This window comes from Lissotriton vulgaris, chromosome 1_2, assembly GCF_964263255.1.
Source record: "Lissotriton vulgaris chromosome 1_2, aLisVul1.2, whole genome shotgun sequence".
Taxonomy (NCBI): Eukaryota; Metazoa; Chordata; class Amphibia; order Caudata; family Salamandridae; genus Lissotriton; species Lissotriton vulgaris.
In genome coordinates this window covers 112,393,814-112,409,528 of record NC_141686.1, presented here as the reverse complement: position 1 = coordinate 112,409,528, position 15,715 = coordinate 112,393,814, and the positions used below count along the sequence as shown (strand labels likewise).

At 46.8% G+C, this 15,715-nt stretch overlaps 1 protein-coding gene across 1 annotated transcript in view; it reads right to left on the bottom strand.

Annotated features, from left to right (window-relative positions):
* Positions 1 to 15,715, bottom strand: part of LOC147734651 (protein mono-ADP-ribosyltransferase PARP12-like) — a 320,390-nt gene that overhangs the window by 58,930 nt on the left and 245,745 nt on the right. Inside the window, exon 8 of the mRNA XM_086952947.1 lies at positions 6,997 to 7,093. Within this exon, the coding sequence (XP_086809073.1) occupies positions 6,997 to 7,093 (97 nt within the window). The remainder of the gene's footprint in view (positions 1 to 6,996; positions 7,094 to 15,715) is intronic.

Sequence of the window (15,715 nt, the reverse complement as noted above, 5' to 3'; positions counted from 1 at the left end):
GCAGTTTGAAAAAGTGTTTTTAGAACAGCCTGCCCTACAGCTGCCTGCTGTTTGGAGTGCACATCTACGCAGTAGCGTTTTGTAAATGTGTGTGTGGTAGACCATGTGGCTGCTCTACATATGTCTTCTAAAGGAATATTTCCATGGAAAGCCATGGAGGCCCCCAACTTTCGCGTGGAGTGGGCTCTCGGGGGAACCGTTAATGTGCGCTTGGCCTTTTGATAGCAAATCTGAATGCACTTAACGATCTACCTGGCTATATCTGCTTTGGAAATGGGGTTGCCTTTGTGTTGTGGCGAAAAAGCAACAAACTGTTGTTTTGTTTTCCTAAAATCTTTTGTCCTATCTATGTAGTACATTAGAGCTCTTTTGACGTCTAGTGTATGGAGCATTCTCTCTGCCACTGACTCAGGATTCTGGAAGAACACTGGCAGTTCTATAGTTTGATTGATATGGAACTGTGAAACCACTTTAGGCAGAAACGTAGGGTTAGTGCGGAGTACCACCCTGTTGGAGTGAATCTGTATGAATGGCTCCTGGATAGTTAGTGCCTGAAGTTCACTAACTCGTTGTAGCGATGTGATTGCTATTAGGAAAGCCACTTTCCACGTCAAGAATTGGACTTCGCATGAGTGGAGAGGCTCAAAAGTTGGACCCATCAGCCTGGTAAGGATCACGTTTAGGTTCCATACAGGCGCTGGTGGGTGTCTGGGAGGAATAACTCGTTTGAGTCCCTCCAGAAAGGCTTTGATGGCAGGCACTCTGAAAAGCGAGAGATGCTGCCTGTTCTGGAGATAAGCTGCTATTGCAGACAAATGTATACGAATGGAGGCATAGGCCAGATTGCATTTGTATAGATGTAACAGATAACAAATGATATTGTGAGTAGATGCATCTAGCGGGTTGATGTTGTGTTCGGCACAATAAATGACAAACTGCTTCCATTTTGCTGCATAACATGCTCTAGTGGTGGGCTTCCTTGCCTCTCTTATGATATCCCTACAGTCAGGAGGCAAGTTGAGGTAGCCAAATTCTAAGGCCTCAGGAGCCAGATCGCCAGGTTGAGCTGTTGCGGATCTGGATGCTGAATGTCGCCAAGGCTCTGCATCAAAAGCCTGGGTGTGAGGTGCAGCCTTTGATGCGGTACCACAGAGAGTTCTAGAAAAGTGGTGTATCATGGTTGGCGTGCAGACGTTGGAGCAACCAGGATGAGAGTCATCGAGTGTTGCTTCAGCTTGCGTGCCACCAGCGGTATTAGAGGTGCTGGGGGGAAAGCGTACGCAAATATGCCTGACCAGTTCATCCATATCGCATTTCCCTGCGACTGTGGGTGTGGGAACCTGGCAGCAAAGCTTTGGCATTTGGCGTTTTCCTTTGTGGCGAACAGGTCTATCTCTGGATGACCCCACTGCTGGAAGTACGGCTGGAGTACTGATGGATGTATCTCCCACTCGTGCATTTGGTGGCTGTACCAGCTGAGCACGTCCGCCATCTGATTGTCCTTGCTCGGGAGGTGTTCCGCCATGAGGAAGATGTTCCTCTGAATGGCCCACTTCCACATGCTCTGAGCCAGATGACACAACTGTGGAGAGTGTGTACCTCCCTGCTTCTGTATGTAGAACATGGCCGTCATGTTGTCCGTCCGGATCAACACAACCTTGTTGCACAGATGTACTTGAATGCTTTCATCGCCATGAAGATAGCAATCAGTTCTAGAAGGTTGATGTGCATCTTCCTCTGCTGTGCTGTCCATAGTCCCTGCACTGTGTAGTGGAGTACATGAGCTCCCCATCCCTGGAGAGATGCGTCCGTTGTCAGAATAATCTGTGGCACAGGCTCCTGGAACGGGCGGCCCCTGCAAAGGTTTTGTGGATTCCACCAATGCAGAGAGTTGTATGCGCGACCGGTCACCAACACTAGGTCTTTCAACTGTCCATGAGCCTGATTCCACTGACGTGCTAAGCACTCCTGAAGCAGACGCATGTGTAGTCTCGCGTGCGGGACTATGAAGATGCAGGAGGCCATCATGCCTATCAACTGCATGAACACTCGTGCTGGAAGCGAGTGTTGTGGCTTGAATTGTTGTATCAGTAATTGCATGCTGTTGATCCTCACTGAATTTGGCTGTGCTTTGGCTGCCAGAGTATCTATTGTTGCGCCCAGATTCTGCCGTACGTGGGCGGGCTGAACGTGGGACTTTGGATAATTCAGTGAGAACCCCAGATCGTGAAGAAGGTGAATGGTGTGGGACATGTGGGCAGCACACTGCTGGGCCGACTTCGCCTGGATAAGCCAGTCGTCCAGATAAGGGTAGACGTGAACGTTCTGTCTCCGTAGGTATGCAGCCACTGTCGCGAGGCACTTGGTAAACACCCTGGGCGCCGTCGTCACTCCGAAAGGGAGGACCTTGAACTGATAATGCTGATCCTGAATGGTGAACCTGAGGTATTTTCTGTGTGACGGGTGTAGCGGTATATGGAAATATGCATCCTTCAGATCTAATGTTGCGAGGAAATCTCCCTGATTGAGTAACAGTAGAACCTGCTGTAATGTGAGCATGTGAAAGTGTTCTGATAGAATGCACTGGTTTAGGGGCCTGAGGTCCAGTATGGGTCTGAGGGACCCGTCTTTTTTTGGGATCAAGAAGTACAGCGAGTACACCCCTGTACCTTTTTCTTCCACAGGCACAAGCTTTAAGGCTCCTTTTTGCAGCATGACGACGACCTCCTGCTGCAATAATTGCAAATGCTCTGTGGACATAGGACGGTGTCTTGAGGGTATGTTGGGTGGAGTGGATGTTAACTCCAGACAATAACCGTACTGGATAAGCAGCCTCACCCACCTGTCTGTAGTGATGGATTTCCAGACCGGCAGGAACTGTTGCAGTCTCCCCCCGACCGGTGTGGTATGGTCGGGGGGCAGTGACAAGACGTCACTGTTTGTTAGTGGCGGAGGATCGGGAGCTGTTTCCACGACCTCTGCCCTTGGTGCTGTTTCCACGATAGCCACCCCTACTCTGTTTGGTGTAGGTGGTCTGCGTGCCTCCTTTACTGTATTGTGTCTGCTGGGACAGCTGGCCCCTGGAAGTTCCTCTATTGCTGGAGCGACGAAAGGAACCACCCCTGAACTGCTGCGACTGTAGAGCCCCCATAGACTTTGCAGTCTCAGTGTCCTTTTTGATTTTTTCCAAGGTGGTGTCCACCTCTGGGCCAAATAATTGATCAGGGTTAACAGGCTGATTCAGTATGGTGGTTTGTATCTCGGGCTTGGAACCGGAGATTCTCAGCCAGGCATGTCGCCATAACATCACACTTGTATTAATTGCCCTGGCCGCGGGGTCTGCTGCGTCCAGCGCACACTTGATAGATGCGTTTGATATAAGTTTCCCTTCTTGTATTAGCATCTCTGCTGCCTCCTTATACTCATCTGGCAAGTGTTGTAACAGGGTTTCAAGTGTATCATAATGAACCCTGTCATATCTGGCTAAGAGTGCCTGTGTGTTGGAGATGCGCCAGATATTGGCTGCTTGAGCTGCCACCTTTTTCCCTGATGCTTCTAGCACTTTAGATTGTTTCTCAGGGGGAGGAGCATCACCCGTTGTTTGAGAGTTCGCCCTCTTCCGGGCATTGGAAACAACCAGAGAGTCCAACGGCAACTGTCCCTTGATATACGTAGGGTCCCCAGGTGCCGGTTTGTATTTCTTCCCAAATCTGGGGTTTATCACCCTTGCCCTTGTGGTCTCCTTAAAAATGTCTCCTGCATGTTTTAGGACACCCTTTAGCATTGGTAGAGTCTTGACAGTTCTTTCTGAGGTTGAGAAGGTGTCAAACAAAAATCCTCTTCAATAGGGTCAGCATGGAGCTGGACATCATTATTTTTTGCTGCCCTTTCAATAAGTGCATTAAACGCAGCAGTGTCTTCAGTAGGCAAGGTTTTAACAGTATAGACATGACTGTCTGGGGCAGTTTGTGGATCTCCTGGGTCAGCAGCGTCTGCCCAGGGTTCAGTGTGATCTTCAGGATCAGTGTCAACAGGATAGCTGTACTCCTCATTGTGACCATCCCCTACCTCCACATCGGAGTATGAGGGTGAGATAGGGGCAGTGTCTTGTGCATGTGATGTTATAGGTTCAAAGAGAAGAGGTGACGTAGCAGAATCCCTCTTTTTCTTTAATGGAATCTTATATGACTCCATAGGTTGTTCAGGGGCGATCTTTCGCTTAAAAATAGACAGTCGATGAATTGCCTTGACTGATCTTCAGACGGAGGCTGTCGATGCTTAGTGGCCACCTCCGCAGTTGTAGGCTTCGGCACCGTGGGCACCTTCTTGGTCGTTTCGACGGCCGTCCTAGGGGCGAAGGCCTTAGGTACCACTTTTGGCGGCAGAGTGAACTGGATGGGTGCCGACGATTTTGGAGGTTTACTGACCGGCTTCGGGGGTGGAGTAGCCTTCGGTCCGACAGTAGTAGCCTTCTCTTTAATGCGTTTTAGAGAGTCCGACACCTGCTTCGAGAAGGAGGCGGATGGCTGTGTTGACTCGACGGGTTCCTTCGAGCCACCGCTGGGTGTGGACTCTAGGTCTGTACTGCTTTTAGCCTTGTCGGGTCGACGCTTAGGATCGAGAACTTTCTGAGTTCCGAGTCCCTTGTCTGTGTCGACGGCCTTCGGGTCGACGTCCTTGACCAGTTTCTTCGGTGCCCCGGTCTTCGCCTCGACACCCTTTAGCGACCTCACTGGGTCGATAACACTCTTCTGTTTTGTCGGTGCCGATGGTTCAGAGGCCTTCGAACCGACCAAAGCAATACGCACTTTTGGTTTCGATTTAGCGTCCAGTGCTTTCGGTTGCGTAGACACCGGCGCTTTTGGTTTTGATCGGTCAACCGATGGCTAGTTAGAAATGTCCGTAGCCGGGCCTTGGGGCGAGGCTGTAGAACCAAGTGTACGATCTTGGGTAAGGCCATGTGGCGATCCCTCGACCTGAGCCTTATTGAGTGTTTTGGTTGCGGCCCCCGTACCAACGACTGGGCCTAGCTCCTCGCTCGAGCTATCTTCCACGGCCCAAAAGGCCTCATCATCGTCTCCTACCTAGTCGACGATGTCTTCATTATTAACCATTTCCACATCCGCGTCGTAAGTGGAGTCGATCTCCGATGCAGGATCAGACAGGTTCTCTTGAACTTCCTGCTCGACTCCCTCATCTTCCTCGGCATCGAAGATGTTCACCGGGTCAGGTGCCGTCTGCTGGGCCTCCTTTCGCGCTGCGCGTCGAAGGCGAATCGTCTTCTTGGAGCAGAACCAAGAGCAAGCCATACAGCTGGCTTCATCGTGATCCGGAGACAGGCACTTGTTGCACACCGGGTGGACATCGATGTGAGGATACTTGGAGTTGCAAACGGGACACCTCTTGAACGGGCTCCGTTCCATGATGGATCGTCGATAAGGCCTCTGGCGTCGACCGGGCCTTCAGTGCCGAAAAGCCACGCGGCTCCTCTTGATGTCCGGCTCGGGGAACAAGCTGGAAGAAGTACTGGGCACCGATCGCAAAGACAATACCGACGATAACTAAAGGCCTTTTGGCCAAAGGGAAAGTTTTTATCGATTCCGAACTTGAGTTAACAAATAGACATCCGAACCCAATGGCGGAAAAAAACAATCTAAGGATGGAGTCGATGCCCATGCGCACTGTAGTCCAGGGGAGGAGCCACCTATCTCGTGATACTTCGAAGACTCTTCCAGGACAACAATGTGCAATCATCCGGACCCAACACTAGGCGGCGATCTTTGCACAGATATGAATTCAGAAGCCTACTTGCCTTGAACATTGTGTTTTCTCTCAGCGCCAGGACAGATTTTTATGTATCTGCTTGCTTATAAACTCTTAAAATAACATGCATAGCATCACACCACAGCAATCTCGACCATGGAGTTTTTGATTCTGCATCTTTCGTCTCACCAAGCCATTCTTGAATCAGAAACTTGTGGAAGGTTATTTTGAGGCCACAAATGTTTGCCGAAACGTGCAGATTTTTAAGTCAGAAGGAATGTGTGTTCAGGAGAAGGTTGAAGGTAAGGGACACACGTGAATTACTGGTGGACTCAGCATGTGAAAAGACTCTTCTGGGACCTGGTGGTGACAATGTAAATGAACTGGCGTCGGTTGGATATGTAGTACCAAAGAAGAATGTTGCAGTGAATCGTATGCAAGACTACAGAGTAAGGATGAGGGTGGGATGATGTATATTGTCAAAAGTAGCTGAGAGGTCCAGCAACTTCAGGATGCATGGATTGCCATCATCTGTGGTCAGGAGGGAATAGTCGATGAGTTCTAATGTTGCTGTGTCCATGATGCAGAATAATCTAAAGTCATCAGAAATTACACCCTGACAATCTCACCTTTAAATTTAGTTTTTCAAGGATCCTGAATACAAACAAATGTAAAATATCGAGAGTTAACATGGCTGATTACTGGATTAATTACTCATGTTCTAAAATATTCAATGAAAAATATTATGGCATTATCTGTTCTGTTTAGATAATAAAACTGGCATGACTAGATAAGATTTTACATGGTCTTCTCTCTATTAACGATGATGGGTCAATTGCCAGCAGGAATGGAAGTCTGGTGGGAAATTATTCAATACACTCCCTTCAAAACATCTTAATTCAAGAGTCTTTCTCTGCAGCAGTTGCAAAGATTCACCCCATTCGGACAAACTACAAGTTAAAATCCTGTTAAAAAGGTTTTGCATTTCCACTTGACTGACATAGAAAACAAAATTGGTTTTGCTAGTCAACAACATTTGGACGGAATGGAGGATTAGGTTAACCATGAACTATATACCCTTCAAACTTTGATTTTCATCAACATTGTAAAAAGATGTTTCATACCACTAGGTTGTGAAGTGTTCTATAGGATTATTTACATCATATTTATTTTCAATATACATTGTTAGTATTCTAGAATTTATTCTCCATAAGCAAAGTAGGGAAGACTTACTTAGTTTTAATTTTTTCTACTTCCTCTTGAGAAACAAATTTTGGTCTCCTGCAAACCTCTCGTTCAGTTTTGTAATGAAGGTTTCTTTGAACCATGTCTAAAAATGGTGGAGTAACAAAAATTGAAAAAATTAATTTGAATTCGGTCAGAAACAGACATCAAGTCAAAAGTACATCTCTGTGAGAGAGAAACAGTTAATATATAAGCAACACAAAAACATCTTATTTAGGTTGTTGCCACTGAAGACCATCAAGGTATATGCTACGTACAGATACTTACAGGGTAAGTAACCTTTTAAACCAATTGATAAATCAGCATTTATATAGCGCGGCGCTGACACCGCTAGGGGTCTCTGGGTGCTAGGGGTACCGTGGTTCAGTGGAAAAGTCAAGTCTTGCTTCGCTAAACATCGTGAGCCCGATTCACAGAACTAACTTAAGACAAATTCCTAAACTTACTACCATTTTCTCATTTTGGTATTCACAGAAGGCACTTACTCATTTTGGTATTCACAGAAGGCACTTTCTCATCAATGTATAAGTGCCTTCTGTGAATACCAAAATGAGTAAGTGCCTTCGGTGAATACCAAAATGAGTAAATGTTAGTAAGTTTAGGAATTTGCCTCAAGTTAGTTCTGTGAAGCAGGCCCTCCTTGTGGCTTATGAGTGCTATTGCCTCAGCCGTATGCCTTTGCTGTGGCGTGATTGATGGCACAGTTTTGCATATGGTGTGGGATTGCATTGCCCTAACGGGCTTCTGGCGGGGTGTGGTGTAGTGCAGTGCCTGGAAGTGGTCTTGTCCTGGAAGGTCCTGTTCAACCCCAAGTTGATCCTACTTCACAGTAACAAGGGGATGGGGGAACCAGTATTTTATTTATTTATTTATTTTGAAAGTTTTATATAGCGCGAACAAGATCTTTGCAGATATCAGAGCGCTTTACAAATACAGGAGGTAGGGAAAACAAGTAACATGGGAGAGATTATCAGACTTTTGAGCATAGAATACTTGTAGGTAAAAAATGAAAAGCAAAATAGGGTGGGTACATGTGGTAGCATAATAATTGATTAAAACCAATGAAACAATTCGACAATCAGACAAACAATAGTGCAGATAGGTGTATATCCTCAAATAGATCAAGAGTACGAGTTCAGGTGAATTTAGTCATGAGGAAGCGGGGAATGACAAAAGGCATCTGCTATTTCTAGGCCAACCCTGGCAAAGAGATATTGCGAAGTTGTGAAAAGATGTAAAGCACCCACAATGGGTACTTGGAAGAAAAATCATTGCATGGGGATGGAAATCGTTGTATGTGGGGCATGAGGGTGCCCACATAAACACACTAAGAGTTGTCAGCAGTGGGCTGACTACAGGGTCTGGTTTTTGCTCTGGTCCTCAATGTGGACTCCCTCCTTGATGCAGACATACAACAATATAATGTCAGGCCATGAGGCCCTCAGGCACGCAGTAAGGGCTGTTATACACAACGTTGCAATGATTGGCATAGGAATCATGGGTGGGTTGATAGGATTTATTGATGTTTTTTATAACTGTATCACTGAGTATAGACAATGGTTTTCTGCTGCCTTATGTATATCGGTGGGCCATGTTGTTCTGAATGTTTAGACAAACCCCAATAAAATTTGTTGAGAAAAAAAGCGATGTCACCGTGGATAGGCTGGCTCGAGCCCGAGCTGCCTGAAGGCGGGGCGTTGGAAGCAGTCTCTCGGTGTGCACCCGGGCCCAAAGATCAGGGTGTGCCCGAAGCCTTTTTAGAGGGTGTCGAGGAAGGGTTGGGGTCGAGGATCTTACTTACGACCCGTTGAGCTGGAGTGACTTCCTCGAAGTCGGAGTCTTCAGCGTCTGAGGAGCTGATACTCTCTTCGGCGTGCTGGTGTTCTGGCACGTCGACGCCCTCTTCGAAGATGTTGTCGGGATCGAAGCTGTTGAGCGAGCCATTGTTCTTCGAGCTCATCGGTCCCGAATCGTTTTCTTGGAGTGGAAGGAGGCACAAGCAGAACAGTCTTTGGCCTCGTGCTCCTGTGAGAGGCAAAGGTTGCACATCTCATGTAGGTCGGTGTGGGGAAACTTCGACCCACAGAGAACACTTTTTGAATGGCGTCCTTTCCATGAGCCAGAAAGTAAGGCCTAGGTAGGCCCAAAGGTCTTCGTCGATGACCGAATCGAAGACTTGGTGGTGAAGAATCGCGTCGATGTGGAGCGCAATCGAAACAATACCGTTGGGTGAGGATTGCAAGAAATTCGGTTCCTTACCGGAGCGCAGGAAACACATCCGAGCCTGATGGCGGAAAAAAACAATCCGGGGATGGAGCTGATGCCCATGCGCAATGTGGTCCTAAGGAAGAGTCACCTATCTCGTGGTTTCCAAAGACCTTTTCAGGACAACAAACTGCAAACATCTGGACCCAACACTAGGTGGCGATCTATGCAGTGTTCAATCTGCAGCTCATATGCCTCGAACACCATTTTTTAGGTCGCGCGTATCCCATTCCGCTGGAATGGATAGGGGAGAATTTTCCCCACATCAAAGCCATTAGCCTTCCTCCCACAGTGTGCGCTGACCTCACTTTTCCTCCCCCCTAATTGCTTGCACTTTCACGGCCGCCAGGCAGTGAGCTACATCAAAGGGTTCTGCTGCCCCGCCCCCTGTTTCATTGCCACCAGCAGCATTTCTCCTCCCCTAATTATTCACTGCCCACGGCCGGCCGGCGGTACTTTCACTTTTACGGCCGCTAGATCGTGTCTCGTTTTTTTTTGTTACCACCTAATTAGGCGAAGGGGTAAGGCTCCAGTTTTCCTGCTTCGCTTTGGCCTACCTTACTACGTCACAGCCTCCACTCACCGACCCCTGGATAACATGTTACATGAAAGCACACAACAGTAGCATGGAGTAGTTTCTGTCCTGTAACTCCAGTTCAGTAGTAGGAGTATCTATGTTATAGTCATAATCTAGTGAATAGTCCCGCCCATGTGCGTGGACCCCGGAGCAATCAAAAATAATCTCTTAAAGTGTTGAAAAAATGCAGAACTGCACAGACACTTAAGAGAGAATTAAAGACAGATAATGCAGCCTATCAACCCAGGCTACACTGTCCAGTACTTCAACTAGAAATTCCACCAAAACATCTGGGCCCAACACTAGGTGGCGATCTATGCAGTGTTCAATCTGCAGCTCATATGCCTCGAACACCATTTTTTAGGTCGCGCGTATCCCATTCCGCTGCAAGAACTATGACCCGACGACGTGCAAGGAAGACGTCATCCTTCCTTACCTTCTGCATTTGGCGCAGTCTGGCCTTAATGTTCATTCCATTAAGGTTCATCTTGCCGCATTGACTGCCTACAGGAAATGCCCTTCACAGACTTCCTTCATCCAGATCCCTGTGATCAAAGATTTTTTGGAAGGCTTGAAGAAAGTGTTCCCTCCTGTCCGGCTTTCCTCGCCTTCATGGGAATTGAATGTGGTGCTGTCCAGATTGATGAAGGAGCCTTTTGAACCTATTCATAAGGCTTCGAAGCAGCACCTGTCCTGGAAGGTGGCATTCCTCGTGGCCATTACATCGGCCCGCAGGGTGAGTGAAATTCAGGCGTTGTGTTGCCAAGAACCTTATACTGTATTTCATGCTGCTAAGGGTGTTATGCGTACTCACCCTAAATTTCTTCCCAAAGTTATTGCTGATTTTCATGTCAACCAGACCATGACTTTGCCTGCGTTTTTTCAGAATCCTTCATCTCCAGCGGAAAGATCTTTACATTCCCTGGATGTTAGGAGGGTGTTGAAATTTTATCTGGATAAGACCAAAGATATTCGTAGGTTAGACCAATTGTTTATCAATTATGGATCAGTCAGGACCGGTCTTGCTACCTCTAAACAGTCCATCTCTAGGTGGATTGTGTCCTGCATACAACTGTGTTACCAAAAAGCTAATAAGACCTTAGGGGGTAAACCTAAGGCTCATTCCACCAGGGGCAAAGCTTTACTCCGTAATGTTCCAATAGCAGAAATCTGCAAGGCGGCCACTTGGAAGTCGGTCCATACCTTTGCTAAGCATTACTGCCTGGACACTGATGCCAGGGCAGACGCTCAGGTTGGGCAGGCTTCGCTGCGAAATCTGTTCGCACAATAGTGGTGTTATTTCTCGTTTCTCCACCGCCGCTTTGGTGTGGGGATGGGCTTGCCATTCTATTCACTAGATTATGACTATACACAGAGATCCCTTACTACAGAAGGAGTAGTTTCTGTCCTGTAACTCCAGTTCTGTAGTAGGGGTATCTCTTTTATAGTCATAAGCGCCGGCCTTCCTCCCCAGGGGAGAGAGATATTCATAAGAAATGCTATAGGTCTGGCGTGTTATGCCTTCAAAAAGAAATGACAGTAAAAGGGACCTTCAGTGCATTCTGGGATACTGTGAAGTTCTGGAAAGTTCTCTTAAAGGCACAGTATCCTGTTCTGATCCACCTAATGGCAGCCTATGGGGCTTGTCTGTCCAGGTCTTCCTCTCTATCATTCCAGAGGGTTTTGCTGCTGAGACAAGGGAAATCTGGACAGACTTTGCTGTTTGTGGATTTTTGGTGGAATTTCTAGTGAAGTACTGGACAGTGTAGCCTGGTTTGATAGGCTGCATTATCTGTCTTCAATTCTCTCTTAAGTGTCTGTGCAGTTCTGCATTTTTTCGACACTTTAAGAGATTATTTTTGATTGCTCCGAGGTCCAGGCATGTGGGCGGGACTATTCACTAGATTATGACTATAACAGAGATCCCCTACTACAGAACGTTAGTACCGCCAAAATACTGCATTACAGTTAACTAAATACAACAAGCATTTGCAATGCAATAGGTCTCGCATTAGGAAAGTTTGAGCTATTGGTCTTGTAAATGACACATTTTTTATTTATGTGTTGGTTTTGAAAATAGCAAAATGAATAGCTTTGTCATTTACAATGCCAATACTTTTATCTTTTGCAAATGTGACACCTATAGCATTTGTAATGCAACATGTTTTGTATTTACGTGACTTAGATGTATTGATATTACAAATAACAATGGCTTTTAATTTTTTTTTAAATAATTAATACTTAAATAAAAGTTATTGTAATTTATAATGGCAATAGCTTAAACTTTTGTCAATAACTTTTGTGAAGATTATGTTCAGTGTATTTTATTGTGACGAAAATCCAAGAACAGAAGTGAAATATTAACATCTTTTTGTGACATTTGTAATAAAGCTTGAAACATTGAGAGAACATATTTGAACCAGTTGTTGTTGAATGGTTTCACAGATTGATACTGTGGTGGCGCTGAGTGATGTTGTGGTGTGATGTTGTGGCATTCAGTGATGCTGTGGTAGAGCATAGTGATGTGGTGTGCCCCTGAGTGATGCTGTGGTGGTGCCATAGATAGAGTGAGGGCGATAGATAGATAGAGTGAGGGCGATAGATAGAGTGAGGGCGATAGATAGATGTGTGTGGTTGTATGTGTGTGGGTGGTTGTGCGTGTGTGGTTGTGTGTGTGTGGTTGTGCGTGTGTGGTTGTGGTTGTGTGTGTGTGGTTGTGCGTGTGTGGTTGTGGTTGTGCGTGGGTGTGTGTGTGTGTGTGTGTGTGTGTAGTTGTGTGTGTGTGTAGTTGTGTGTGTGTGTAGTTGTGTGTGTGTGTAGTTGTGTGTGTGTGTAGTTGTGTGTGTGTGTAGTTGTGTGTGTGTCTGTGCTTGTGTGTCTGTGCTTGTGTGTCTGTGCTTGTGTGTCTGTGCTTGTGTGTCTGTGCTTGTGTGTCTGTGCTTGTGCTTGTGTGTCTGTGGTTGTGTGTCTGTGGTTGTGTGTCTGTGGTTGTGTGTCTGTGGTTGTGTGTCTGTGGTTGTGTGTCTGTGGTTGTGTGTCTGTGGTTGTGTGTCTGTGGTTGTGTGTGTGTTTGTGTGGTTGTATGCGTGTGGTTGTTTGTGTGGTTGTATGCGTGTGGTTGTATGTGTGTGGTTGTATGCGTGTGGTTGTATGCGTGTGGTTGTATGTGTGTGGTTGTATGCGTGTGGTTGTATGTGTGTGGTTGTATGCGTGTGGTTGTATGCGTGTGGTTGTATGCGTGTGGTTGTATGTGTGTGGTTGTGTGGTTGTGTGTGTGGTTGTGTGGTTGTGTGTGTGGTTGTGTGTGGGTGTGTGTGGGTGTGTGTGTGTAGTTGTGTATGTGTGTATAGTTGTGTGTGTGTAGGTGTGTGTGTGTAGTTGTGTGTGTGTAGGTGTGTGTGTGTGGTTGTGTGTGTGTGTGGTTGTGTGGTTGTGTGTGTGTGTGGTTGTGTGTGTGTGTGGTTGTGTGTGTGTGGTTGTGTGTCTGTGGTTGTGTGTCTGTGGTTGTGTGTCTGTGGTTGTGTGTCTGTGGTTGTGTGTCTGTGGTTGTGTGTCTGTGGTTGTGTGTGTGTTTGTGTGGTTGTATGCGTGTGGTTGTATGCGTGTGGTTGTATGCGTGTGGTTGTATATGTGTGGTTGTATATGTGTGGTTGTATGTGTGTGTGGTTGTGTGTGTGTGTGTGTGTAGATGTGTGTGGTTGTGTGTGTGTGTGGGTGGTTGTGCGTGTGTGGTTGTGTGGTTGTGTGTGGGTGTGTGTGTGTAGTTGTGTGTGTAGTTGTGTGTGTGTGTGTAGTTGTGTGTGTGTGTGTAGTTGTGTGTGTGTGGTTGTGTGTGTGTGTGGTTGTGTGTGTGGTTGTGTGTGTGTGTGGTTGTGTGTGTGTGTGGTTGTGTGTGTGTGTGGTTGTGTGTGTGTGTGGTTGTGTGTGTGTGTGGTTGTGTGTGTCTGTGGTTGTGTGTGTCTGTGGTTGTGTGTCTGTGGTTGTGTGTCTGTGGTTGTGTGTCTGTGGTTGTGTGTCTGTGGTTGTGTGTCTGTGGTTGTGTGTCTGTGGTTGTGTGTCTGTGGTTGTGTGTCTGTGGTTGTGTGTCTGTGGTCGTGTGGTTGTATGCGTGTGGTTGTATGCGTGTGGTTGTATGCGTGTGGTTGTATGCGTGTGGTTGTATGCGTGTGGTTGTATGCGTGTGGTTGTATGCGTGTGGTTGTATGCGTGTGGTTGTATGCGTGTGGTTGTATGCGTGTGGTTGTGTGTGTGTGTGGTTGTGTGTGTGTGTGGTTGTGTGTCTGTGGTTGTGTGTCTGTGGTTGTGTGTCTGTGGTTGTGTGTCTGTGGTTGTGTGTCTGTGGTTGTGTGTGTGTTTGTGTGGTTGTATGCGTGTGGTTGTATGCGTGTGGTTGTATGCGTGTGGTTGTATGCGTGTGGTTGTATGCGTGTGGTTGTATGTGTGTGTGGTTGTGTGTGTGTAGATGTGTGTGGTTGTGTGTGTGGTTGTGTGTGTGGTTGTGTGTGTGTGGGTGGTTGTGTGTGTGTGGTTGTGTGTGTGTGGTTGTGCGTGTGAGGTTGTGTGTTGGTGTGTGTGGGTGTGTGTGTAGTTGTGTGTGTGTGTAGTTGTGTGTGTGTGTAGTTGTGTGTGTGTGTGTAGTAGTTGTGTGTGTGTGTGTAGTTGTGTGTGTGTGGTTGTGTGTGTGGTTGTGTGTGTGGTTGTGTGTGTGTGGTTGTGTGTGTGTGGTTGTGTGTGTGTGTGGTTGTGTGTCTGTGGTTGTGTGTCTGTGGTTGTGTGTCTGTGGTTGTGTGTCTGTGGTTGTGTGTCTGTGGTTGTGTGTCTGTGGTTGTGTGTCTGTGGTTGTGTGTCTGTGGTTGTGTGTTTGTGTGGTTGTATGCGTGTGGTTGTATGCGTGTGGTTGTATGTGTGTGGTTGTATGTGTGTGGTTGTGTGTGTGTGGTTGTGTGTGTGTGTGGTTGTGTGTGTGTGTGGTTGTGTGTGTGTGTGGTTGTGTGTGTGTGTGTGTGTGTGGTTGTGTGTGTGTGTGTGGTTGTGTGTGTGTGTGTGGTTGTGTGTGTGTGGTTGTGTGTGTGGTTGTGTGTGTGTTTGTGTGTGTGCGGTTACAGAAGGATGTATGTGGAAGAGAGCAGTACATCAGCACAGGAGAAGAGAACAGGGAGTTAGAGAAGGAGGCGGAGGAAGGGAACAGGGGATCAGCACGGGAGAAGAGAACAGGGAGAAGGAGAAGGGGGCAGCGTGGAAGAGAGCAGCAGATCAGCATGGGAGAACAGAACAGGGAATTAAAGAAGGTGGTGGGGTGGAAGAGAGCAGCAGATCAGCACAGGAGAAGAGACAAGGGAGTTAAAGAAGAAGGCGGTGGAAGAGAGTGTAGTGTAGTTCCTAGTTTCCCACTAGGCCCTGCGCATTGGAATAACATAAACAGTAGTATCGACGTGGAACTGGCTATATTCCAGGCCTCCACTGACTATGCTAAACTTAATTGGGTTGTGTTACCAACTAGCTCAGAGGTCACTGGAAACTTTCTTCTCTGCATAGGAAGTGATCAGCTTCCTTGGCACAGACAAGAAGGGATTCAGTTTTCCAACAACCGTGCAACATGACAACTTTGCTCCTCAGATCAAGAGTCGATCTCTAGGGTCGTGTGAAACAATAGACATAGATTTCACTCAGTCAGTCTGGTGCAGTTTACTTTCACAATATGTAGAGAATAGAGAGACGGGCGTGTATCAATAAAGGTTAACATTTATTGAACAGTCTTTCTTCTCGTACAAGAGAAATGTATTGCCACAATTGCAATAACTGTTATTATAAAAAGTACGTACAGTAAGATAAGAATTGCGAAATAGAACTGTAAAAGCATTGATA